At 54.1% G+C, this 24,464-nt stretch overlaps 1 protein-coding gene across 4 annotated transcripts in view; it reads right to left on the reverse strand.

Moving 5' to 3' along the window:
* Katnip (katanin interacting protein) overlaps positions 1 to 24,464 on the reverse strand; it is a 169,404-nt gene that overhangs the window by 44,241 nt on the left and 100,699 nt on the right. For all 4 annotated transcript variants that reach the window (XM_019207405.1, XM_019207406.2, XM_019207404.2 and 1 more), the window contains 5 exons: positions 14,720 to 14,889; positions 13,205 to 13,323; positions 11,852 to 11,954; positions 8,646 to 8,861; positions 1,159 to 1,296 (listed from right to left, as the gene is read on the reverse strand). In XM_019207405.1, coding sequence (XP_019062950.1) covers positions 1,159 to 1,296; positions 8,646 to 8,861; positions 11,852 to 11,954; positions 13,205 to 13,323; positions 14,720 to 14,889 — 746 coding nt within the window. The remainder of the gene's footprint in view (positions 1 to 1,158; positions 1,297 to 8,645; positions 8,862 to 11,851; positions 11,955 to 13,204; positions 13,324 to 14,719; positions 14,890 to 24,464) is intronic.

Here is a 24,464-nt window from a genome sequence, read left to right on the forward strand (position 1 = left end):
CACCCTGCACCCAGCGGCCCCCCCTGGCCCGCTGCCCCTGCACCGGGCTGGGAGCGGGCCCTGCCAGGCCCTTCCGTGTTCCCTCCTCCTGTTCCACACAGTCTGGAGCAGGTCATTCCAACCCAGAGAGGAGCTTCCCCAGAACTGAATGGAACTTCGCAAAAACGGAAACGAACGACTGACATTTACAGAAGACTCACCTCAGAAATCGGATTTCCAAGCTGCCTGGCCGTGGCCAGAAGACCTAGCAGCACAGCCAATGTCCCTACCCAGCAGCCGGGCCCTTTCCCTGGCCACGGGCCTCCAGCTGGCCGCAGTCCCCAGCAGCCCCTAATGTCTGCCCCATAGGACTGAGGTGGAGGACCAGTTCCTCCTTGTCCTCATCCTTCTGCTTCCTTACAGAAGATCCAAAGGACGGGAACAGCAAGCCCTGCCCCCGTGTCTGTCCTCAGGGGACCTACGGAGCAACTGGCGCCCGGCTTCCTCGCACACCGGGTCCTCTGCCGCAGCCCACCACTGGGCGCCCCCACCCTGTGTTAGAGTTTCGCCCTCTACTCCTTGGGCTTCTGCACAAGATGCGCCTTCAGGGTCAGGCTGTCTTCGGAACTTACCGTGATGCCGGAGGGCCCTGATGTGTGCTCAGTAACGTGCAGCATGAAGGAACAGACGCAAGTAAAATCGGGCAAATGCCTGCAGCGGGAGGTGCTCAGGCAGAAAGCGTCCAGCCCAGGCCTGCAGCAGCTACATTATACCTGCTTCTTAGCCAGACTCCCGGTGAGTCACCGCAGAGCAGCGTTTTGAGAGTGCTGGCTGAAGACTGGCCTTGGAGTCTGCACACCTGGGTTCCTGTTCTAACTCAGTCTCTGACCAGCTGTGTGACTACGGGCAAGCTACAGAGCCTCTCTGTGCCTCTGCTTTCTCATCTGTAAAACTGAGCTTCAGTTCCTATTTTCTCAGTTCCCCCACAAATGGGGAAGTCGGGTCTCCTCCCAGAGCTCTGCTCCTGGCGGCTCCTTTGGAGGCGTGTGAGGCCTCTCTGCACCATGAGAAGGGGCAGCAGGGCTGCCCTCGCCCAGCTGGGGCTTCGGGAACCAGGCTGGCAAACTGCTCGGTGCTTCATCCACCCAGCCCCCACAGGGAAGCAGACCTGCTACTCACCCTTTCTGGGGCCCAGAAATTCCAGACCCTGATGGTGGTCAGACCAAGGTCGTGCGGCCAGCCTATGTCGCGGATGACAAAGATGAGTTGGATCGGTGGGCGGAAGGGGTAGGTCCACGCCGAGGGCTCCGTCTTGCCCTGAAAGGACAGCATGAGAGGGGTCCGTTAGGCTCCTTTCTGCCTGGTTAAAATGACAGTGGCCCGGACTCATGAGGGCTGGGAGGCCGGGGACAGCAGGCCAGGCCACCTTCTCTGCCCAGCACCCCGCGGGTCTCGGAGCTCAGTCCCTGCTGACCCTGTCCCCACACACAGCTGCCGCAGCCCCTCTGATCTGCCAGCCGGAGGGAATTTAAAATGCAGTGGGCTTTATTTTAATCAACTTAATCGGCTCTGAGGAATATGCAGGGTTGGGAGGGGCACCAGGAGGAAGGATGGGAAAGGGGCCACCACGCCCGCTGTTTGATTAACCTGGCAAATGGAGCTTTGATTTTCTTTCGTTGAAGCCTGTTGAATTTTTTAAAATTGTAAAATAGAAAAGGAAGAATCTGGCTGAGGCCTTCGTTGGGACTGCGACAGGGCATTGTGCCAGGGGGCTTCTGAGCATGGAGGCCCAGGGACTGCAGATCCCAGTTTCTGCTGCTGGCGGGGCAGCCGAGGCCGCCAGAGCGCCTGCCTCTGAGTCATGCACACCAGTGGTTTGAGTTCGTGATTGCCCTGGGGGCAGGTGGGAAAGCCAGGCAGGGACTTCCTCAGCCTGCCTCCTCCTGTCCGGTCTACATCCCATCCGAACCAACCCAAGCTGCTCCCAGTCTGGCCCACGCTGGCTGGACCTCAGTGCCTGGTGCAGGCCAGGCCTCTGCTCCCACCCCGAGAACTGCAGCTAAAACCTGAGCCCCACTGGCACCTCTTCCCCGGCACAGGTACGTCCGTCTCCAGCCCGCCTGGCCAGCAACACCTGAGAGGGCTCGGCATTCACCGCTGGTGTTGGGCACACGGCAAAGGCCCAACGATTCTTTGTGAATTCATGACTGAGTGAGAGAGAAATGACGTCTCCCCTTACCCCATCCTCTCTTGGGGACTTCAGAGGTTTTAAACTGGATCTGGCTCTCAGAGGTACTTTGTTTAATGTGTGAAATGTCAAAACAACAACACTGGGTGTGGTGGTGCACACCTGTAATCCCAGTACTCGGGAGGCTGAGGCAGGAGGATCACTGGGCTAAATAGTGAGTTCCAGGTCAGTCTCAACTACATAGTGAGACCCTGTCTCAAAAAGAAACAACAACAACAAGACAACAAAGATAAATTCTTTGCCAGCACTTAAAAACCCAAGAGCCAGGTTTCCAGCTTCTCTGCAGATTTGAGACACATGGCCACTCAGGATGCCCTGTGGCACAGCCTGGAGCTGATCCCGCAGTCCCCACAAGTCCCTGCTGTCTCACCCTTCCTCCTGTCCCCTCACAGGATCCTGGCCCTACAGGCTGCGTTGGGATCCCCGCAGGTCCTGTCTGCCCGGGAGCACCCACTGTGTGGCAGTGCCGGGGCCAGGTCCATTTATCCAAAGGGGCATCGCCCCTGTGTTTAAGATCATGGGGACGCGTGTGCCACTGGGCCGTGTGGGGAGGGAGGACGCCTGACTTGGGTTGTCGGCCCCAGAGAGGGGAGGCCCCAGCTCCAGCTGCGGGGGGAGAACAGAGGGGGCTTGTTTCGGAGACAATGGTCCCTTTCAGGAGGAAGGAGGTGGACTTTGTTGTGGGGGTGGGGGATGAGTTCAAGGGGTTCAGACTTCTGGCGTGCTGTTCAAGCTGGGCAAGAACTGGTGCCCTGGGCAGCTGCAGGGTGCAGGTGTGCTAGGAGAGCACACCTTCAAATCCATCTCCTCCTTCCCTGAGCCCAGCCAAAGCAGGTCACTGAGGGAGAGCCCGGAGGCCGACCCTGGGTGCAGGCACAGGGGCCGTAATTGATTTTCCTTCACAGTGCTGTGAGCACGGGGAGTAACAGGAGGCTGTGTGGGAACTGTGGTGATCAAAGTCAGGGCACATTAACCGGCCGGTCACTGAGGACCTCATTAGCCGCCAGGCCTTCGGAGGCCTCCTGTCCACAGGCAGGTCTTCAGGAGAAGCGGGGCAGAGCCCCAGCACCAGGCTAGTGGGCGGCACGCCTACAGAGTCCTCTCCCTTCGCAGGTGGTAGGAAAGGTGCCAGACAAGCAGCAGGGCATGTGCACAGTGCTGCCGCCGTGCGGGCTTCTCCAGTCCCAGACTGTGGGTGCTGTTGGGCCAGCCTGGCAGCAGAGCCTGCAGCTGAGCAGGGCTCTGGCCTATCCGGGTATAAGACTTCCTGCAGACAGAGAGGGACACGTCCATGGGAGCCTGGGCAGGCGTGGACCAAGCTGACCACTCATGCAGGTGCCTGGAGCCGAACAGTTCACTGGACGAGTTGGCTGTGGGCTGCAACTGACGCCTTGGTGCTGTTCCCCGGGGCAGACCCAGGAGACCTGGAAAAAAACCCTCTATGAGGGAGGTGAGAGCACCACGTAGAGCAGCCAGTGTGCTGTGCTGTGCTGTGGGAGGGGAAGGCGCGGGCACAGGCAGCGCCAGCGACCACTGCACCTTGCCCTGAGCCCCCAGTCCCTAGGGCTGACACAGAGCTATGTGCGGGGTGTGCAGTGACCCCCCACCTCGTGGGTTCAGTAGCCCTGCCCCAGGTGGAAGGCCAGCAAGCACAATTTCCAAGAAAAAAAGTCAAGTAGGGAAAAACTCTGAAGAACATCAGAGAGAACTGCTATCGGCGGATCATGGAGTGGCTGCTTTAGAATGGACGGTTGGAGGAGGTCTCTCTGAGGAGGTAACTTTCGAACTCCCAATCCAAAGCCTCTTTTCTGCTCCAGCATCGCCCTATCACAGATCCGCCCACCGACAGGAAGACACTGTCTCAGAACCCACTCCAGTTTCATCAGAAAGGAACGAACTTGATACACACCAAGTCTTGGACGTACGTCCAGGGCACTGCACTGAGCGAGACACACCAAAGGGGTCGCACACCGCACGAGGCTTATAGAGCACGCCGGCTTCTCAACGCTGGGGCTGGAGCGCAGGGCTCTGCACATGTGAGGCAAGGACTCCCTCACCAAGCTGTGCCCAGGCTGCTGTCCACCGGGGCTGAACTCCCCACCAACAGGAAGGTGGGTGGGTGCCAGCTTCTCCACATGCTCCCTAGTACCTGTGTGCAGTTACTTCTTCTCCCTTTTTTATCCTGGCGTCCCAGTGGGTATGAAGCTGTACATTACTGTACCTTCTGTTCACATCATTCCCTAATGATGGGTGACACCTAGTTTCCTTGTCTGATTTGGTACCAGGGCACTGCTGTATTCGAAAATCACTCTGGAAGAACTGTTAATTGGTAACTCTTCAGATGTTTGGTAAGACTCATCAGCATCCCGTCCACCTGACCTGGACTTTTCTTCGGAAGTGTCTGATGAGAAAGTCAATCTCTCTCCTTGCTTTAGGTCTGTGCAGGTTTTCTGTTTATGTCAGTTTTGGTCACTTGCATCTTTCTAGGGATTGTCCGTTTTAGTTAGGTTGTCTAATTTGTTGGCATACAATTGTTCATAATATTCCCTTATAATTCTTATCTCCATAAGGTCAACGGTAACATCTCCTCTTTCATTCTGACCTTATTAATTTGAATCAGAGCTCTTTTTTCTTTCATTAGCCTAGCTAAAGGTTTGGCAATCTGCTGATCCTTTTGAAGAACCAACTTTGTTTCACTGAATGGCTCTATTTTTATCTGTATTCTCTGCGCTATTTTTACAATTTCCTATAGCCAATCTATAATTACTTCCAAATACAAATTTTAAAATGTGTACTGCACAGCTTATATGCTGGAAGTATAGTGTGAGCAGGACAAATACTTCTGATATGCCTGGGGCTAACAGACACTAAACACGTGACGGGATAATTTCTGATGACAAGATGGGCTCAGAAGGAGCCAGGGCCTCTTGAGATTCCTGGGTAGGGAAGGCCTTGCTGAGGAAGTAATGTTTCGGCTGAAATCTGAATGCAGAGGAGCCACTGGAGATCTGGAAACTGGACACCTGGAGCGGTGGGCATGCACACAGCAGCTGAAGGAGCAGCTGGCAGGCTGGGGCTGCAGGAGCACCGGGTGTGGGGCGGGCGGCGGGGGAAGCAGGCCTGTTCACTCCGAGCTTCCCGGCCAGTCAGGCACCTGGGTTTTATTACTAAGTGCGACAGGAAGTCATGGCGATGTTTTAAGCAGGGGAGGCATGGTTGATATTCTTTAGAGATCACTTTGGATACGGAGTGGAGACAGAAGTGTGTGGATGAGGACAGAGGAAGGCCAGTTAACTGTCCAAGCAAGAGGGGCAGGCATCAGACACGGGAGGAGCCGTGGAGATGGAGAGAGGGGTGGCGTCAGGCCTTATGGGAGGTGGAACTGCAAGCCCTGTTGGTGTGTGGGAAGGCAGCTGGGACAGTGGCCTGTTCACACTTGGCCCCAGGACATCTAAGTGTGTAAACACTCTAACTTCTTATTCGGAAGTAATTTTCTTTTGTGGTACTAGGACTGAACCCAGGGCCTTTGCACTGGATGACATCCCTGGTCTGTTTTTATTTCTTGAGACAGGTCTTGCGAAGCCTGGGCTTGAACTTGTATTGTCCTGACTCACCTCCCAGAGGGCCGGAGTACAGGTGTGAACCACCACATCTGGGTTGACTTTATTTGGAAGTAATTACATATTAATCTGGAAGGCTCTAAGAGGTGTGCTGACACAGCTGAGGGGACAGTAGTGCCACTTCCTGCCCACGGGTGTCACGGAAAGGGACAGCATGTGGTGACATGGGAGGGGAGCCAGGGCTCAGGGTTAGATCTCTGTGGTCCGGGACAGCCGGGAGTTATCCAAGATGAGATGTCAGCAGGAAGTAGACATTCATGCCAGGCCCTCAGAGGACGGGGCGGGGCTGGGTGTACAACCTGGCATCCTCGACACCGTGGGCGGGGTGCAGCCATGGGGAGACGGAGTGGCGCAGAGGGAAGGGGCTTGGCATGGAGCCTGGGCCCACCCACATCCGCCACGGGCCCCGCTCCCTCCTCAGGAGGCACCTTCTCTTCTGCACCCACTTCCCTTCTGGTTCCTCAGCAGGATCTACCGGCCATGGCGGGGTGGCAGGGACAGGCCACTGGTCCCCTACTGGGTTTTGTCACTGTGAGGTGGGGAGCATCACTGCAAGGCTGATGTGAGGGTTAAGTGTGGCAGGCACGTGCCAGGGAAACTGGGTGTTCTGAGAGGCAGTGTGTCCTGGTCGCCCAGGACTGCAGCACAGACTCACTCATTTGGGAGAGCAGGGGAATCCGCTTCCCCACAGAGACCCGGGAACCCAGGGAGACACAGGTGCCTCCCGCCTCAATCTCAGGGCCCCCAAACAAATAAAGTCAAAAACCAAACCGAACCAAAGCCCCAACCAAAGCCATGGGTCAGGCCCTCTGTCATCACACAGCAAAGCCCATCAGCCTCTGGGAACAGAGAAATATGGAGAGCAGCTGTCAGAATCGGCTCCTCTCAAATCCAGCGATGCCTTTTATCATCTTTGGAGTGCTCTGGTCTGTACCACAAGGTTTCTAGGAGCCACTGCTTTCTGCACAAGGGGATGGGGACACTGGCAAGGCAACCTCAGGGTCCACAGACTGCAGTCAGGAAGCCGGGCAGGGTGTGTGCACCAGGACCACCCTAGCAGCTGCCATCTGGAGGGGGCTCACGTCCTCTGGTTCATTGGGTCCCCCAAAGAAGACCAGACCCTTGGTGCTCAAGCATTCGGGCTGCTGGACCCCAACATGACCACGAGGCCTGTGCCCTTCTCCTCGGTGAGAGTGAATATGTTAGGTACCCAAAAGATTTGAAACAAATTTCCTTTTTTAAAAAATGAGCTAGGGCCGGGGCTTTGGCTCAGTGGTTCCACTGCCTGCCTCAAAAGCACAAGAGCCCGAGTTCAGTCAGCGGCGGCAACAACAACAACAACAACAACAACAACAACAGTGCTAAAGCCAGGCACAGCAGTGCCTCCCTGTAATTCCAGCCCTCTGGGAGGCTGAAGCAGAAGGGTTAGAAATTGGAGCTCAGCCTGGGCAACTTAGTAAGATCCTGTATGAAAATGAAAGTTTTTAAAAAGGGTTAGGGAATGCAGCTAAGAACAAAGGCCCCGAGTTCAATCCTCAGTAACACATGTGCATGCACACACACAGACACACATGGTGCTAAAGTGAGTCACACTTGGTTTCTTTTGCCGACAATCTAAGTATCACAACAGATGATCCACCTCCCATCTTTCATTTCACAGGGGCAGAGAAATGGAGTCCATGAAGGCAACTCGGCTCCCTAAGGCCACATGGTCACGAGCAGAAGCTGGGGCTCTAGGACTGGGGATTTCCAGGACTTTCTCATCCCCTTTTTTAAACTGAGAATAGTAACATCTACTTCTTGGTGGTATGTACACGGTAAACAAGAACCCCAGGGAAAACAGCCACCTTTGTGTGCTGCAGCCTTGGGAAGAGCCCTTCCCGTCCACAGCTGACCCTGCAGCCTCACTGTCCTGACCCCACAGTGTCTACGTTTTTGGGGGTACTGGGGATTGAACTCAGGACCTTGTGCTTGTGAGGCAGGCACAGTGCTACTGAGCTAATCCCCACAGCAGGAATTCAGCAGCGGTCACAGTTAGACAGGCCGTGCTTTGAACCCAGGGTTTCTGTTTCCCAAGCCTGTGCGCTTAGACCTGCATGTGATCACACACTGCGTCCACATGAGAGCCATGTACCAGGCCCATGGGACAGCCCAGGAGGAAGCGCTGCGCACTGTGCTGGCACAGGGCGACAACTGAACCCGGGGCTTTTGCTTTGGATGCATTTTAAAAATTAACAATTCGGGGGAAGAACAGGTAACACATGCACATGGTAGTTTAAAAGGTGCAAGAGACCGTGCAGCCCCGCTGTCTCCGGCAGGCCAGCCTCGCTCTCGGGCCTTCCTGGTCACTGGCGAGCGGTGCCGGAGCACACGGGGGTAAGGACAGCGTGGCTGGCTACTGCTCCCACGGTCTGTGTCCAACCTGAAAGTGGCAGGCAAGGAAAGCACCAGTGCTCTTCTTCCTCTTAAAGTCTCGGGTACTGAACACCTGTGGGCTGTGCGGCCCGTGCCTGGGTGGCGGATGTGGACGTGGCCAGGTCGGGCTTCTGCCAGCCTCACCCACAGAATGAGGGCGCTGCCTCAGTGATCCCAGGGTCTTGGGTCTGCTGGTAACAAGCTGCGAGGGGACCCAAGGGGACAGACGGCCGCCCTCAGAGCCAGGCCCCGGGGAGTGTGCAGGGAGCCTCTGGGGCTGTCTGCCAGGCGGAGGACGGGCTCCCTCCCTCAGCACAGGCTGCCACGCAGGCAGAGAAGCGTGCCAAGTAGGCAATGAAGAGCCCGCGGTGCCCTCCACTTACAGCTGCGTTCCTGTTGACCAGGCGGCCCGGCTGCCCGGGTGTTCCACCGTTCAGCACATACACGTCCTGGGGCAACACGCAGAGCTTCGTGTTGTGCAGACCGAAGAACTCCACTTCCGTGAGACCCACCCAGGACGGGTTGCCCCAGTTGGATGTGATTTCCATGAAAACGTCCACGGCATCTTTGATCTCTTCTGCTCTCGGTCTCCACTCATCCTTCAAGGAGAGAAAAAGGACATCTAGGACGAGGCTACCACAGGCTGAAACCCAGCACGCGCACTGCTGTGGCCTTTCTGCATGCTATTCAGCCTCCCAGGGCTGTGGTTTCCCCACCTCCAGGGAGAAGCCAAGACAAGACCGGACACCTGTGGCCGTCGTAAAGATTACGTCAGATCCTGCTTGGAAAACATTTAAAATGTACTAACGGGCCAGGCATGGTGGTGCCCGCCCATAATTCCTGTTCTCTCCTTTGCTGACTTCAGAGCCTGCCTCCTGCCCAGGCAGGCTGTCTGCTCCGAGCGTGCATGAGCGCCATCGTAAACAGCCACCCTGCAGAACGGTGCCTTGGGCCCGGGCCCCGCTGAAGCCCTGGTCGCACAGAGTGGTCGCTCATAAAACAGTGCTTTCCCCATGTGCACGTGCCCTCTGCTAATTAGCACCGGAATCCGCAAGGGCTGTGAGAGGAGGGCCACGTAAATGAACAGCAACTGTTCCCCACTTATTTTTTTAATTAATAGCCAGTGAGCTGTGCTATTGCTCCCAGCGTGTGTTTGGATGAGCCCTGATTGCCTCGAGATGGGGCTGGATGGCGGTGGGGGGCCGCGGAGCCCGCTCTGATTAGCTTGGCTGTCAGACCCACAGCTCCCGCCTCGCCCTCCTTCCTACCACTCCGGGCCCGGCCAGGCCCTCGCTGCCCTGGGCTGAGTCCCAGTTTTGCAGGGAGCTGATAATCGGACCGCGGGATTGGCAGCTCTTGAACTCGTGCATGGTACAGCGTGCCAGGGCCAGGTGAGCAGCCCGGGAGGCAGGAGGAGCAGGGCTGTTTGCTTTGCTTGTTGGAGGTAGGAAGAAGGGCCACGTGGCAGGAGGAACAGCAGGTAGGAGGGCTGCCTTGTGGGGGCCCTTCTGGACCTCTCACCCAATGCCGATCAGAAATGTGTGATTCCCAAGCTGAGAGTCTAAATGAAAAAGCCCCAGGTCTCTGAACTAAGGGTGTCACTCACACGTGCCGGTGTCGAAACTACCGCTCTGCTTTCTGTGTTGCCTGGCTTTGGGGTCTGGAAGTTCGTGATCCCTGGCACTCACTGGTCCTCTCTCAACCGGGTGGGTGTGCTTTCCCCTGGGCCACCAGGCAGGAACAGCTTGGCACTGGGCATGGCTCTAGGGCAGGACAATGTCAGCTTCGTGTGGGTGGCAGGCTGTTCCTCCACAGGGAAAGGGAGCGAGGGGAGCTACTCTAGCAGTTTTGGGGCTGCAGGGAGACAGCGGAGCTGGGACTGGCCCTGGAGGAAGCAGAGCGGAAGCCGCAGCTGGCACTGAGGTCACGATGAGAGTGGTGTGTGCTGCAGCATCCAGGCCCGCCCGGCCTCACCCACAGCATTTATAGCAACAGGAACCTGCACTTTTCTACTCTTGCTTATTCCAGTTTGTTCTGCATTTTCTGTCTCTCATAACACAAAGAAACTTCATCTGTATGGGCTCTTTTAACGTGGCCGAGGTCACACCACTCAGACTTCACGGCTGAGAAACTCTTCCAGCTGGGAGGAGAAGAGCTGTGGTTCTTTGGGAAGATGAACTTCCAACTGGGCCCACCCTGCCCCAGGCCAGGCCCTGAGCAGCAGGCCGTTCCTGACCTGTCCTGCCCTGTCCTCGCTGGGCTGGTGTGTGACAGGCTGTGTGGCAGCCACAGACTCACAGGGCCAGAGCCAGAGCTCCTGCGGGAGCCCACGGGACCTTCCCCATGGTGGCACCGGGGGCAGTGTGGGACCTCCGGTCCAGGCGGGCACAGGGCCTTGCTCCTGCGATGTGGGTTTATACGTGGCTGTGGGAGTTCACATTAAGTCCTTGCTGGCCAATAATAAAAATCCCATAAGCCCATTTCAGGTGAAGCTGGGTGTGTGGAGGGTGTGCGGGGACACACACCTGTGGGTGCAGAGAAGAGGAGCCCCACAGAGCTCTGGCCCCGATGCAGGGTTCCCTGCTGCAGCTCAGGGCCCCGGTCTGCAGTGGCTGCCTCCACGTGGGACTCGACAAAGATTCGTATCTTCTCTGCAGTTAGCTTTACAGAGCTACAGGTTTCTAATTATCATAAGGATCGTGCCTGTCCTTTAAGGCTGATATAGCACCACATGCTTCCGATTAACTCCATTATGAGGAGGCATTTAGATTATTTCCATGGGTTTCTCCTCATTTTTCGTACTTCCAACAATTTCACCGTAAACACCTTTGTGCCTACAGCTTGCTGCTTCTGTGATTTGGGACTGCTGGGCTGTTTCTGAGGCTCTCTGAGTCCAGCAGAGTCCAGCAATCCTTTTTCTGCAGAGTGTGCCACCAGCAAGGCACAGCAGCCTAGTTTGGAAGAAACCCTGCCAGATTCGAGGCCATTGTGGGAAAAAAGTGGTTAACACAGCATCAGAGAGGATGCTAAGGCTGCTCTAATCTTAATCACCGGCAATGGGGGAGATTTTCCTACATGCTACTTCTGTTTCCTCAGGTGTGGACAGATCTTTCCAAAAGCTGCACCCACACCTTTCTTCTCTGCTTCCCTTGCTCCAGCCACTACACCTGACTGCTCCGAGGGCTCTTCCACCCTTGTCTTTTGAGGCGAGGATGAACGCATCTGATGGTCTTTGTCGTGAGCCGGATTGCCTTGGGCAACTCGGTCTGCGACTACAGGGGCCTGAACTGGCGATGCGTGAGCAAAGAGGCACACACTTGATACACAAGGAGTTTAGTTCCTCATCTCCGGATCTCTACCCCGCTCTCTCCGCGCCCGGAAGGGGTGGCAACATATATACCATAATGCAACCAATCAGCATACAGAGAACAGATTATTACCTTATAAGGATACATCAAACACCCACGGGAACATATCATGTGATCTACAGGAAAACTAAACCTAATACAAAATGGCTTCGTAGACTATATCATAAAATGGCGGAGGGGCGGATCTATGGTTCTCCACAGTCTTCGAGTCCGGTTCTCACCTCTGTGTCCAGCGCTCGTTCCTTGCTTGGTGTGGCGACCTCTTTGGGATGGGCAGGGTCACCTTCATTGGCCTGCTGGACTTCCGGAAGCTTCTGCTGCTGTCTGAAATGGGATTTTATTTTAACAGGCAGCAGCAAGTGACACACAAAAGAGGACATATTCCCATTGAAGGCACCACACTGGCTCTGCCCCTCAGGGAGACGGAACAATTTGGGGAGCAGGAAGGCGGCTTCTCCCTGGGTTGGGCGCACATGGGGCAGACGGCAAGCGGACTGCCGGGCTGGCGGGAAGAGTGCAGCCTCCAGGGCAGGGGCAGGCCAGACCAAGGCCTGCGTGTCCACTCTGGCCCAAGGGTGGTTTTTATGTTAAAACTAACAGGTGAGCGATGGTGCACCCACCGCTTGCCAGCCTGGCCAGCCTTTACAGAAGCAGTCTGCCAAGGCTGCTGCAGGCCTCCGCTCTGCTGTGCTCCGGCAGAGGACAGGCCCAGCAGGGGGCCCAGGCGCACCCCATGTGTGTGGTGCGCAGTGGGGCGCCCTGAACACCTGGAGGCTCGGAGGCTCTCGGGAGGAGGAAGGAAGACCAGTGCCGCCGGAACAGGGCGGGACGCCCTCCGCGTGTGGAGACCCAGCCTGATTTATGGCCTGGGTGTGCGGAGCTATGGTTTCCATCTGGGCTCTGCAGACTTGGGGAAAGGGCTGGCTCTGCCTCGGACCTATTTGGTTTTTTGGACAATTTACAAATAGGAGCTCCCTCTAGGCGGAGGCGGCCCTGGAGGGCTCACGACTTAGCAAGTACACCCCTCCCCACTCCCGAGGGTGAGCCCCTTTCTGGATTTCGGATTTGGGCTGGGCACTCTGCACAGTCTGTAACATGCACAACCCTACACGCCAGCCCTGGGAGAGTCCCCATGTGCTGAGACATATGTGCAGTACAGGCCGTGGCTGGTACAGCCTTCTGGGTATCAGTGGGTTCATTTTGGACAGTGAGGTCGTGATTTTGATAATAAAACTTGCCAGTCCAGTCTGTGCTGCTGCATGTCCATGAGCAAGCAGAGAGGTGCATGTGAGCAAACCTGAGGACAGCAAAGAGGCTTCCAGGGTGTGGCTTTGGGCCCCCTCGTCCCAGGACAGCTGGGGGACAATTCACTGCCCCGAGGAGACCTGGGGGAGGGCACAAACACGTCCCTGCCAGAACTCAGTTGCCTGGGTGCTCTCGGGCTGGATGGGGTGAGGGGGTTGTAGTCTAAAGCTACAGCTTAAAACGGTCTTTGGGAACCCCGGAAAGCAGAGACCCAGTAGGGAGGGGCTCGTGGCTGCACGGCAAGGGCTTTCTGGCACCACGGTCAGTACCTGCTTCCACAGAGGCCAATCCTGTCGAGGGCTTGGTGGACGGCGCGGCCTCCACCTGCTGTCTGGGGTGGCTCAGGCATTGCGGTCACTGTGGCTGCAGTGGTGGCAGCAGGAAGCAGCTGAAGATGAAAAGCTTATGAGACACAGGTGGACAGAACCCTCCTGGCCCAGGACAGCATGGCCATAGCCAAAGGCACAGCCTCGCCAGCCACTGGTCTCAACGGGAGACAGGAATGTGGTGGCAGTGCTGGCCTGCGCTGCCCAGGTCCCAAACCTCGCTAAGTCTCCACTTCTCTGGATCTGGGAGCTCCTGCCCAACGATGTGCTCCGAAGAGCTGCTGACCAGGGCCTCATCCAGACCCTGCGGCACCTCAGAAGGACCGACCCACTTGCAGAGCCACCGGACCCCACAGAGAACTGCCAGGACATCCCTGTGCTCTCATTCCAAACTCTCCAGGTCCCTCCCTTCTCTTTCATTTATCAGGGAAACGGGGTGGGCCTGCAGGTCAGGGGTCAGGCCACCAGACACCTTGGGCTGCGGGGTGGGCAGGGTGGCAAGCCTGCCTCAAATGCCAGCTCTAACAAAGACATTTCCTGGGTGCTTTCAGAATTCGTGTCCATATTTGCCAGGGTCGTCTTTGTTGATGCACCTAACTGACCTAGGAAGATACAGACACCACGTCTTTATTCCTGACCCTAAGATCTCATCAGGAAACAGAAACATAGAAGGAATCTGGGTCAGCAGGTCTGGGGGACTCCCAGCTTTGTCACCTCGGGCATTGCCACTCCCACCTCTGTTTCACTGTCTGTGAAATGGGCACAAGGCCCTGGGTGCTCAGAGTACAGACGGGATCTGGTGATGTGGACAGACCTGGGGCTGCAGCCAGGCAGGACCTGAGCAGGGCACCTTGCTTCTCTGGGTGCCAGTGGCCACATGTCTAAAACAGAGTGGTGACAGCAGCCCTGCCTATTTCAGAGTCGCTGTGAGCACTGAGGCCTCTGGCTCCTGAGGCTGTGCCCCGCCCCCACCCCACTCATCTTCCTGTTTGTTGTTCAAGGCCGAAGGCAGCAGGTACAAATGAATACCTGTAGGTTCTGAGAGGCTTTGTGAACAAGTGCAGTGGGCTGAGGGTAGGAGAGCAGGGAGCAAGGGAGACTATGGCAGCTGCAGGGCTCCTGCTCTGGGGACCCAGCAAAGCCTCGGTATGCTGTTTGCTCCACTCTTTAACTGACCCAGCAATTTAAGGCCTCTGTCTAAGGTACCCGGAGTCTGCAGAGCAATCAGCTACAATGGGGTCACATCAGCACTGAGCTAAGGTTTTCAGAAGCAAACCAAAAGCAGAAAGCAGGTGGCAGAAGAGGAATGCTGGCAGGGCAGTAACTGTCCACAAGCAGCAAATGCAGATGAGCCCAAGGGTCAGGGTCCGGTCTGCTCCTCCACCTCTCACTGCCCGGCCCCGAGGGCCCCGCGTGGCACTAGCTCCCTCCTGGCCTGCAGCCCTGCCTGGTGCGCACCTGCAGTGGCCTGGCAGGCAGCTCTGCCTCTTGGGAGATCACCTTCTGCGGGGCAGCGTTCTCCACCTGGATGGCTTGGAGCACCGCCAAAGCGACTTCCTCTCGGTCCTTAGCAGTGTGTGTGGGCTTGAGGGGTGGCAACAGGAATCTTCCTCGGTGGTTCCAAGGTCCTGGGGGAAGAAAACAGGAGGTGCTGCTTTGGAGGACTGCTCGAAACAAGCAAGATCCAACGGAGAAGCACTCTAAACAACAGGCCAGCACACTCCAAAAATGTCCGGTCACAAGAGACAAAGCGAGCCTGGGGGACAGGTGTGGCTCACAGCAGCCTGGGAAGTCACATGGGTGCAAAGATGACCCCGGGCCTGCGATATAAAGAATGGGACTGCAGCAAGAGGAGAGACTGGAACACAGCCTGTGTCTTAGGAAACGGTCTTGTGTCAGTGCTAATGATCCTGAATGTCCTCAGTGGCCTGTGGTCAGGTAAACTGGATGCCCTTCTTCTTAGGGTACACATTCTGCAATGTTTCGGGGCAAAGGGCAGTGATGTCACTGCTTGCTCACAAAATGTTAAAAATGCACGAATTTACAAATAAAACGAAAACCATGTGTAACACAGCTGAATCTGAGGATGTGAAGTCCCTTGCCGAAATGCTGCAGTGGACACAGGCAAGGTAGGTTCATCCTCCCGTGGGCTTACACTGTCTCTAGACTGCCTACAGTACTAACACAGTGCAAACGCTAGGGAAACAGCTGTTCTGGCACCAGGGCAGAGGAGTTCTCGGGGTACGTGCTCCTTCATACCAAGGACAGCTGTATGTCTGTGACTGGTGCCAGGCTTGCTGAGCAGCCTTCCTGGCCTTGGCTCACCCCTGGCTGTTGATGATTAAAGGTTCTGGCTAGAGCACGTCACTGTCTTGTTCGGATGTTTCGCTGGAAGTGAGAGTTCAAGTAGCAACACCAAGAATGGCATTGGATGCTCAGGGACTGGAAGAATTACTATGGTTAAAATGCCTGCACTACCCAAAGCCATCTTCAGATTCAATACAATTCTCATCAAAATACCAATGACATTGTTCACAAAAGAGAAAACAAAAAAAACAGGCACAAATTCCTGTGGAACCATAGAGGCCTTGAACAGCTGGAACAATCCTGGGCACAAAACGCCAAGCTGGAGGAATTACAATACCTGACCTCAAAACACCATACAAAGCCACAGTAACCAAAGCAGCACAGTGCTGTTAAAAAAACAAACAGAGATCAATGGAAGAGAGTAGAAAACCTGGACATTAACTCGTGTATTTACAGCCTACTGTCATTTGACAAAGACGCCAAGAACATACACTGAAGAAAGGACAATTACCTCAATAAATGGGGCTGGAAAAACTGGACACACAAAAAAATGCAAAAAATACAAGGTCCTGTGCTTACTAGGCAGGCCCCAGCTCTATGGCAATGGTTTTTAGATAAGACCTTCAAGCACAGGCAACAAAAGCAAATCTAAACTCATGGGGTCCTATTAAACTAGGCGGTATCAGTACAGAAAAGGAAGTGATTAGCAGTAGAGAGATACCTTCAGCACAGGCGAACATATTTGTACACTGTCCTTCTGAGAAGAGTTTAATAGCTATACTATATATGGAATTCAAACAACACACAAGTAAAAACTGTGATTAAAATGAGTAAAAGACCCAGACAGACAGTTCTCAGAAGACATACAAGAGGCTAGCAAGTATGGGGGAAATGCTCACATCATTTATCTTCCAGGAATGCAAACAGAAAACACGATGAGCTATCATCTCACCCCTGTCAGAATGGCTACGGGCAAAAGACAACAAATCAACAAATGCCAGCAGGAGATGGAGAAAGGGAAACTCAGGCGCAGTATTGGTGGGGACGTAGACCAGCAGAGCTGTGTGGAACTCAGAGATGCAGCCCCACACTCCGTGAGCCTGCGGCAGCACCGCAGGGGACACAGCCAGCGGACACGAAAGCGGTGTGTCAGAGACACCTGCACACCATGGCGACTGCAGCACTGTCCTCGAGAGCCCAGGTACAGGATCGACTCAGGTGTCAGCGGACGCACGAATGACAATGACGTGTGACCTGTGTACGCACCGGGATATTACCTGGCTACAAACAGGATGAGATCCTGGCATTCACAGCGAGAGGATGGAACCAGAAGACGTTACGCCAAGTGATAGGAGCCAGACACAAAAGCACCACGTCCTAACTCATTTGTGAAGCTGATCACTCGGAGTCATGAGCAGGACGGAGGTCACTAGAGGCTAGGAAGGGAATGGGAGGCGACACAGACACTGGGTATAACAAACGCAGGTAGACGGGAGAGTTAGCTTTAGTGTTCTACCACATAGCGGCTGTAGTCTACAACGTCTTATAAACTTTGGCGGAACTAGAGAGAGAGAGAGAGACACTGAAGGTTCGCAACATAGAGAAACTGCAATATTTGAGGAAAGGGAAATGCTGTCGTTACCCTGATCTGATGGCTGTGCATCGGACACTGTACTGGACTGTACCCTGCAACGTGTTGTGAAGTCATACGCTCATTCTATGTCAGTCAGATAAAACCAAATGCCACAGGCAGTGACACTGGCAGTTTCTATGTCTTTCTGTATGTTTCCTGGGCAGGATGTGCACTGAAGCTGTGCTGGGTTGGCTCCCAAAGTAGGTAGGACTGTTTCTTGTTTTTTTTTTTTTCCTTTTGCAATGCTGGGGATCGAATCCAGGGTCTTCACACTAAGCAGCAACCCCAGCCTTTTTATTTTTTATTTTGAGACAGGGTTTTGCTACATTGTTAAGTTGCTCGATGAACTTGTGATCCTTTTGCTTCACCCTCCCAGAATGCTGGGACTACACGTGTGTGCCACTCACTCTGGCAGCAGGGACTCTCTTGATGGGGACTCTGGACCCTTCTGGAGTGCTAAGCTAATTTGAGAGAGTGCCCACTTCTGTCAGGTACCCAGGGGCGGGGCGCAAACACATACGCCCCGGGACTGTGGCAGGTACTGAGATGAGACCAAATGCCAGGGCTGCATGATTGAAACAAGACTCTACCCCGATCCTCGCTCGCCAATCTCAGCATTTGTGAGCGTCACTAAAGCACAGCTGCAAACCCAGGCCCCTTCGGACCTCCCCGGACGCAGGGACTAAGGTCATACGCAAAGCTAAACAAACACACTGGCACCCAGACATCTGGTGGCGCAAACCTCAGGGGGCGGTGGCTGGGCAGTACCAGGACAGGCAGACTTGGCAACTCCTGAGTGCCTCCGTTTTTCACACCGAACACTGACAGAATCAACCCTCAAAGAGCTCTGCGGTGGCTGAAGCACTTTACTGGCAGGACGTGAACAAGGCTCTTTCTCTCATGCTCAGTGGGCTGTGCTAGGCTGGAGCAGTTGCCACCTGGGGACCCAGGAAGCCCACGGCCTGGCTCAGAAGATCCCCAGAAGGCTTTTCTCCATCAAGCACGAGATTCATTTGCGTGGACTCTTTCATCCCGTGCGTCATTCATGTAGGAGAGAAAGCGCCTCTGTCGGGAGCTGCCTGTGCTGTTGGAGTCATGTTATGCTAAGAAGATGCGTTTAAAAATTAAATCACCCTTTCTCCAAGTGAAGGTCAACTCTGCAGGGCCAATTCCGGAGCTTTCCCTGCTCCTGGCTTCCCAGAAATGGCTGCACATTCCCGTGACCTGCCCGCGCCTCCTCTCTGTGGCAGTGCACGGTAACCACCTTCTAACTCTCTGCCATCCTCCTCGCTCAAGTGGGGGAGCGCAACTGGGCACTCTAGGGAGGTGGATGTATTCATTGCAGGGCCGGAGAATGGTGAATTTATTCACCCAGTAAATCCGTACCACCAGTGAAAGCCAAATCGCACATTTGAATTTATCCCAAACTGCTCTCCTCTGTCGAGAACCATCCCTCTTCCCATAGCTCTGCTTTCTCTGGGCTTCCCTGGTGCGAGCCTTACTTTTAACAGAGGAACAGAAGGCATGTCAACGCGGGAGGATGTCCCGACCGTGCCAGGTGACCACTCCCCTTCACCGGCTACGACTCCAAAAGCTCAACTTCAGAGTCTCAGAGAAATGACTGCTTCCTCCTACACGACAGTGGAAAATAGTCGATCTGAGAACAAAGGGCTACTGCACTGATCTTTGGCCAGCAGTGAACTGTATAACTTTTATACTTAAAAAAAATTAGAAACAGATGCCAAGCGGGGGGCAGCAGGGACTGAACCTACGGCCTTCGCAGTGAGCCACACCCCCACTTCTTTAATTTTTGGAAAGTCTCCCTTGCTAAGTTACCCTGTAACTTGCTAAGTTGCCACCACTGGGCTCCATCTGGTGATCCTCCCACCTCACCCTCCACCATGCTTTTAAAAAGGAGGAAATCCATTGGAAACAGGGACTCCTGGCCTCTCTTGCAAAACCGCATGGCTGGCAAGCCTGGACCGGCACCCAATGTGGCAACCACCGCCAGTGTGTGGGCCACGTGGCACTGTGACACTCCAGCACTTTCTCCATTGCTCCAGCCAGACTCGGCCTTCTGGCTCGTAGGCCACTGGTCTCTGCGATCCAGCCGGACACAGAAGCACTCACACCTGGGGGCTGTCTGATGGCCGTGCTGGACAGACACTGCTGTCCCCACCCCGCCCCAGCTGGTGCACTCCAGGGCTGCCCTGAAGGTGCTCGCTCGGTGGGAAGGGCTCAGCCTGCAGTCACCTTGCTTGGGTGGGCCGTGAGGCGCCTACAGCCAGCGGGCACCTGGCTCAGGGGGGTGTCCCTGTCACCTCTAACGCTGGGCTGGGGGCTCTCTGTGGCAGGTGATTTCCGTAGCCCTAGCCTTCATCCTCCAGCTTTTGCCTCTCGAGCCTGGAACATACTGATTCTGATGGAAGGCAACCAGAGCCTGCAGACTAGAGGGCAGGTCTTTCCTCACAGCTAGCACGGCCCTGTGCCCCACACCTGCCTTGAGAAGGAAGACCCCGCTACCCTGAACAGCCTCTTTAAAGATACTGAAGGGACAGACCGCTCCAAGAACAAACGCGGGCACAGCGGCGATCGGGATCTTACCAGAGAGACCCCATGATGCAGGTCTTATGGAAACGCAGGCTTTGCCAGTGGCCAGGAAGCTCATGACCACAGCTGCAACTGCCTTAGTAAAACCACCGTGTGGCTGACTGGCATGCGATGAACAGCAGTGGCCTTTTCTTTCTTTCACAGCACCACGGCTGCCACCACAGCCACAGTTTCCCAGCCCGCTTTTCTTCATCTTTGAGGCATATCTGACCCTAAGGTCCCCTAAGCAGAGGCTGAGGCTGGCTCAGGGGACAGCTGGCTTTTGGACTCATGGTGGACGAATAGGGAAGGAGTGGTCTCTTTTCCCTTGGCTGGAAAAGCAGGTAAGAGGGAGACTGGAGCCTCTGGGGTCATCTCTGGGACACGAGAGAAATGCCTGCTTGCCTGTGACCAGAAATATGGTCCCCAAAGGGTGTTTCCTGGACCAGCGACATCAGGGTCACCTTGAAATTATCAGGAATCAAAGTGCCTAGGCCAGTGATGCCGACCCTTTGCGAGCATTCAATGCTAACAAATAGCTGGCTGGTGACCACCCCTGGCTTAAGCTGAACCCTGGGCCCACTGAATCAGAGGCTCTGGGATGAGGGCCCAACCACCTGCATTTTCACTGGCTTAGCAAGTAAGGCTGATTCAAGTTCAAGTGTAAGAATCACTGGAGCAGAGAAAAACCGCTAAATGATGAAGAAACAGCTGCCCAGTGATACTGTTTGAACACCTGGGTCCCACCACACCTGAGGACACATCTATAGTCTTGGACACTTTAGATCTTTGAGCTACACATTTCCCTTTCTTACTAAGCCAGTGTGAATTTCTGCCACTTGCTATTAATGAACACGGACTCCTACGTTATGAGACTGTGGACTTCGACATCATGGTCTTTCTACTTTAGGATTTCCGACAGAAACGCTAACTACAGGGCTGTCAGCACCTTCTAATTCACTCACAGAGAGGGTGTTACTTTATTGCCATGGTTGGCAGCTTGTCTGGGAAAATTGTTTCAGATTTATCCCTCCCTAGAGCACTCTGACAATTCGGACGGTAAACTCTGTGCACTGAAGACAAATGCGCCTTCGCCCTCCGGAAGACAACAGGTCTCTGGACGGAGGTCATACTGGTTAGTGTCTCGGAAGCCTCACATGGAGACTGGAGCAACACAGGACACGAGTCCCTTCCAGCCGAGGGCGGGGCAAATGCAGTGAGAGCAACGCAGACGTCACGGAGTTGCATCGCATGCATACTTGATTGATGCAGATTCAATTGTGTTGGCCAAAGAAAAGGGCACAGGGGAAAAATCAATCTTAAAAGCAAGCAGGCGGTGGGTTATGCTCTGGCACCGCAGACTAGCTAATTCCGATCACCCATTTTCTGGAGCATGACTAGAAAACCTGGAGAAATATTACAGAGGTCTGTAATATAAAAGAAATCTGCTTGAAGGCAGGGGGAGTGAGTTGGATGGAGAGCATGCAGGAGGAAGATACCCAGAGAGGTCAGCTCGACCTCTGGAGGGTTCTGTGAGCAGTGCCGTTAGCCTGGGGAGCTGAACAGTCTGCAGCAGACTCGGGGGCTACAGTCTGCGAGTGAGAGTGATTGGAAATCACAGGAGTGGAGGCAAATGACTACGGACTGGACAAACAACAACAGCAACAACAATAGTAATGCTCAGTGCGGTTCAAAGCCTAGAGCGATGGAAATGCACGGTACTGGCATTTAAATCAGGAGGGGAGCAAATGGAGTCACAGAGTCTAAGGTCCCTCTGCAGAATGGAAAGTGGTAAATTTGCTAATTTAAAGTAGACTCTAATAAGTCAAGAATCCATGTTGTAATTGCTGGTAATGACTAAAAGAATAATAAAAGCATATAACTAATAAGCTAATAGGAGGAAAAAGGAGTAATACGAAGCAATCAGTTCAAAAGAAGGCAAGAAAGGAAGAAAGAGGAGCATCAAACAGGCAGGACAAATAAAAAACTAACAATAAGATAGTAGATTTAAACCCAGATATATCAGCAATTACATTAAACATAAATGGACTAAATGATTCCATTAGAACACACAGATTGTTAGAGAATAAAAATAAAAAACAATTGCGTGCTGCTTATAAGAGACAAACCTTAGTATAAAGATGCAGAAAGTTTGAAAGTAAAAGGAGAAAACGTTTCCCCATAAACACTGACGAAGAGAGCTGGAGCAGCGCTCTCTCCGACAAAGCGGACTTGAAGTCAGCAGGGATTTACGAGCGCTCATCTGTCTCCCCCAGATGCATCTCACTTCCCCACTCATTGTTCCCTTTGCCTTCATTTCCTCACATACTTTTAAGACAGACCACACGTAATGATAAAAAGTCCAGTTCTCTGGGAAGATACAAAAAGCCTAGTCTTGTATGCACCCCTACAATACAGACCACACCCCACGAGGAGTAAAGCATGTTAGCAGCCCCTTCTGAGCTCTTCCTGGAGCAGGGTGAGCTGGTGTGGGGTCCTGCTGTCCTCCCGCGATGCCCCTGATTGTTATGCCACCAGGGGTGTGAACATCAGGCCCCCACAGCACGATGTGGCGTGTGACAGCACACGCCTGCCCTGCAACCCAGACCGACAGTGGAGCAGGGACAGCCCCTGGCTTGGGGTGACACACCTGTACGGCGTGTGTCACCTCAACTGTCGGGCTGAGGGCCCCACGGGCAGCTTTGGCCCCTGCACTCCTGCTGCCTTTGGAGACTAACATTTGGGTGACACGTGGCTTCCCGTACTACCTCTCAACTGAGGGCGGTGACAGCGGCAGGCTTTGCAACATTTCTCCCGGTCAAGTATATTTATAGAGGAAGGTGAGCACCAAGTCGGTTTGAAATCAGGCTTCTTTTACCTCAAACTGCATCCCCCTTAAACAGTCCTGACTGGGGACAAATCATTCCAAGAATCAAACCCAGAAGAGCTGGTGGGCCAGTGACGCATTTTCTTATGTGTGGAAGTTTGCAGTCCCAGCTGTGACAACCTTAGGCATTGTGTTATTTGTTTGTGCCACACTGGGGGAATTGAATCAAGGGCCTCTGTGGTGAGCTACACCCCTGCCCCCCTCCCAAGACAGAATCTTGCTCAGTTGCTCAGGCTGGGCTTAAACTCAAACTTGGGATCCTCCTGCATCAGCCTCCCAGAACGCTGGGATTAGAAGCATGCAGCCACCGTGCCCTACAACACATTTTAAAACCCTGTACTACAAGCTACATGTACTTTGTTGAGTATGTCAGAACTTTCTGGAGAAAAGAGTATTATAAATAAATTAATCTGTTTCTCAAAATCCTTTACACAAAGATGTATGTTTGGGGTTGTCTGTCCCCTAAAAGGAAATCTTAATCCCTGGTTGCCTGTGGCTGTGGCCTTATTGGGAAATCGGGTGTTTGTGATGATCATTGGTATGGTTTGTGACAGATGCTCCCCCAACCTCGTGTGGTGGCCTTATTGGGAAATCGGGTGTTTGTGATGATCATTGGTATGGTTTGTGACAGATGCTCCCCCAAAGCCTCGTGTGGGTGAGGGGAGGTTCCTTCCTCAGAGGAGGCTGAATCTGGAATGTGCGTGCTGGGGTTAAGGGCGTGTGATTACTAAACCACCACATGTGAGCCACTGGTTTGGCACCACCCTAATCCCTGTGGTCTGGATGGGATAAAAGGGGCATAAAGATGCTGTTAAACTCTCTCCTTCCTGCTGCTGCCTTGTGTGCTGTTTCTCCTCTGTGAGGCCCGTTTGCCATCCCAGCCCCGGAGCCAGCCGATTATGGGCTGAAACCTCTACGGACTGTAAGTCACGTCAACCTTTTCCCTTTTCACTTTGGGTGCCGGGTATTTTGTCTCAGCAATGAGAGAAAAGTAACTGACTGATCATGCTCAGAGGAGGTTGTGAAGGTACGGCTGATGTCCTTATGACGTGGTGCCTTTGGCCACAGGGGCGCACACACGGGGAGGGTGCCACGCAAAGACTGGAGTGGCACATGGGGCCGGGATTGAGCTCAGGGGTTCTGCCATCTGCCTTGCAAGTACAAGGTTCCGAGTTTGATCCCCAGTACCAAGACTGGAGCGGCACTTTCACGGACAAAGAGCTACTTCCGGCACAGACTCTCCCCAGACTTTCAGAGCACGTACTGCCAGCCCTGTGGTCTTGAACGTCCAGCCTCCAAAACTGTGAGACAGCAATGTGTGATGAGAAGCCACATGGGCTGGGATTCTACTCTGCCAGCCCTGGAAATGAATCCAGCATGCAAGGTGATTTTAGTCAATGTATGGTTCATCTTTCAAAAATACTAATAGTAGTATATTTATATTCATGAGACTAGAAAAAATATAACAGGTGACTAAAAGCTGGATTCTAGGTGTGTCACTGTAGGAGTGGGCTGATTAGGTATGTATCGTGCAAAAACAGTTAAATTGGCACATGAGGGGCCTTCAGGGGAGTGGTTAAGAACAGAGACTCTGCAACCCGGGTTCCCCAACCCTGGCTTCAGCACTCGCCAGCGGGCGACCTTGGGCAGACTCCTCACCCTCTGTGCACAGCATTGAGAGCTGCAGGCCCCATTGCACAGGCTGTCGGGCGATCAAACAGGAGACTGCATCTGAGTGCCGAGTGCAGCCTGGGAGCCAGCTCAGTGCTCAAGAGTCCTCTTTTTTT

This window comes from Fukomys damarensis, unplaced genomic scaffold (genome assembly GCF_012274545.1).
Source record: "Fukomys damarensis isolate Sample0158 unplaced genomic scaffold, DMR_v1.0_HiC HiC_scaffold_34, whole genome shotgun sequence".
In the NCBI taxonomy this organism is placed as follows: Eukaryota; Metazoa; Chordata; class Mammalia; order Rodentia; family Bathyergidae; genus Fukomys; species Fukomys damarensis.